The sequence below is a fragment of the Colobus angolensis genome, unplaced genomic scaffold, assembly GCF_000951035.1.
Source record: "Colobus angolensis palliatus isolate OR3802 unplaced genomic scaffold, Cang.pa_1.0 Scaffold277, whole genome shotgun sequence".
NCBI classification, from domain to species: domain Eukaryota; kingdom Metazoa; phylum Chordata; class Mammalia; order Primates; family Cercopithecidae; genus Colobus; species Colobus angolensis.
In genome coordinates, this window is record NW_012116010.1 from 1,590,245 (window position 1) to 1,592,454 (window position 2,210).

A 2,210-nucleotide genomic window follows, 5' to 3' on the forward strand; every position below is an offset into this window, starting at 1 on the left:
AAAAAGGATGAGTTCATGTCCTTCGCAGAGACATAGGTGAAGCTGAAATATTTCTTCCTTTAACCCTACATTCTCTCCCTGTCAGTGTGTATCGGTCTCTGGCTCTCACCCCACGTTGGTTCTGAAACGTCCACCTTCAATGTAAAATCCCAGGGAAGTGGGGCCCGAAGAGCTGTCATGGTTCCTAACACGCCCATCGCATGGCGTTCTGCCCACCTGAGACGTGGCCCTCGATCTTGTCCTCTCGCCCGCCCTGCATTTTCCAAGGGCATCTTTCCTTATCCATGGCTCAGAGTCCCCTTCCTAAGTGTCCACGTCAGCATCCTGGAGACAAATGATGGCTGCAGGCTCTGGGACACTGTGGTACCCAACAGCTCTGGGGGCCGAATCCATACGATGCTGGAATCATCTTATAGATTCGCGGGGCCACAGCTCCATGGCAACCTTGCTGCCTTGGGAGTGCGGTGCCTTTGGAGACCCACAAGGTACGGTGCTGAGACTGGACACATCCAAACACACAGAAAACCAGCTGGTCACTCGGACCCTGGCTGTGACTCCAAAACCCCTAAGCACACAGAGAGACGCGCCAGCAGTGCCCGGACAAGCTGGCTTTCCACGCCGCAGGTCCCTGTGAGTCTGTTCTACAGCGGCAATCCATCCCCGTCCAGCAAGGGCCTTTTCCATGAGAAAAGGCTTGACCCTGAGGTCAAGCGCATGTGCCAACCACCCCAGCAAGCCCCTTGGATCCTGCCCCCACAGGAGCCCTGGAACCCACTGCCACATCGCGCCTGGCATGCTAATTCTGGGTGTCGGAGACTCTGCGTTCTTGCAGCCAGCACTCGCCCATTTATTCATTCTCCAAGAGGCCACGGTGCTCCCCGTGGCTGCATCCAGAGGTTCACCAGCCACGTGCCCTTGTAGGTGATCGCCGGTTTCTCTCCTGGCATCTCCACCTACCGCCTGCTCCAGCTTCCTTGGGGACACCTTCCCACCTCCCACGCAGAGCTAGTCTGTAGAGGACTACCTGCTCGCAAACCAGACGTTCCCGATAAGTCCTGCTCTTGCAAACGAAGCAGGGCGTTCCTTCCCTGCAAACAGGGAGGACAAAGGAGCCAGCTGCAAACAGCAGACCCTGGGGGCTTGTTTATGTGTAAACATCTCGAAAATCCAGAAAGTCAGGGAAAGGTCAGAAAAACAACAATGTGTCTTGTGACTTGGCAACATTCCACAAACGACTGTATAAAATAAAGCAGAGCGCGCCATTCGGGGCGGCCGCCATGTTTGTCTTGTCTTGCGTTGTCTTGTGTGTTCACTCCTTTGTTTAGGAAACATGTGGACCCCAACACTAGTCTGCTGTCTTTGTGCAGGTCAGCTCCCTACTGAGCTGTACCCACATCTACGGGTACCACCAAGACAGCCTGCTAGCCTCCGAGGCACTGGGGCTGTGGTCAGCACAACGGCCTGGCCACGTTCTCCTAGGAGACGCCTAGAATCTCTTCCTCCACTCTTGCCCGGCTTCCACAGCCCTTAGGAGGGAACAGCGTCCATTTCTTCCTCAGTGCGGGGGTTGGTTGCAAAGGTGGGAAAGGTTGACGGGAAGGAGGGATGCTTTCCGCCTGGTGAATGATCCCATGATGTTATCCCCACCTCTGAGCTTTCCTTGGGCGGACACTCTGGGCCACTAACTGAACCCTGATGCTGACAACAACGAATATATAAAGACACCCGAAGCTGCCGTTCTCTGCTGGTAAGGCTGGCTCTCGTTATATTCCCATCATCTGAAGATCATTTTATCACGTCGAAGGAAGCCCCCGGCCCTGAAAGACTCGCTTCTCCCTGCCGTGACGTGTAAAATTCCATTTCCCGTTATGAACGTTTTACCCAGGGGGCAAAGCCTTGCTCTGTCCTCGACTTCAGAAGCCACCGTCCGTCTCTTTCCTTTGGGAAATTTAATTTTTAAGCAACAAACAGTGACTGCATCTATCTGTAGGGTACAGTGTGACATATTCTGATACATGTACACATCATGGAATAATTGCCTGAAGCCAGTGAACATATCCATCACCTCACCTGCTTTTCTTTTGTGTGTGTGGTGCACGCATTTAAAATCCTACATTTAGGCCAGGCACGGTGGCTCACGCCTGTCATCCCAGCACTTTGGGAGGTGGGTGGATCACGAGGTCAGGAGATCAAGACCATCCTGGCTAACA

The 2,210-nt window shown here is 53.7% G+C and overlaps 1 protein-coding gene across 1 annotated transcript in view; it reads left to right on the forward strand.

Annotated features, from left to right (window-relative positions):
* Positions 1-396: 396 nt before the first annotated feature.
* The window catches only part of LOC105516175, a 158,697-nt gene continuing 156,883 nt past the window's right edge, over positions 397-2,210 (forward strand). The window contains 2 exon segments of the mRNA XM_011948259.1: positions 397-630; positions 1,368-1,447. Coding sequence (XP_011803649.1) covers positions 397-630; positions 1,368-1,447 — 314 coding nt within the window.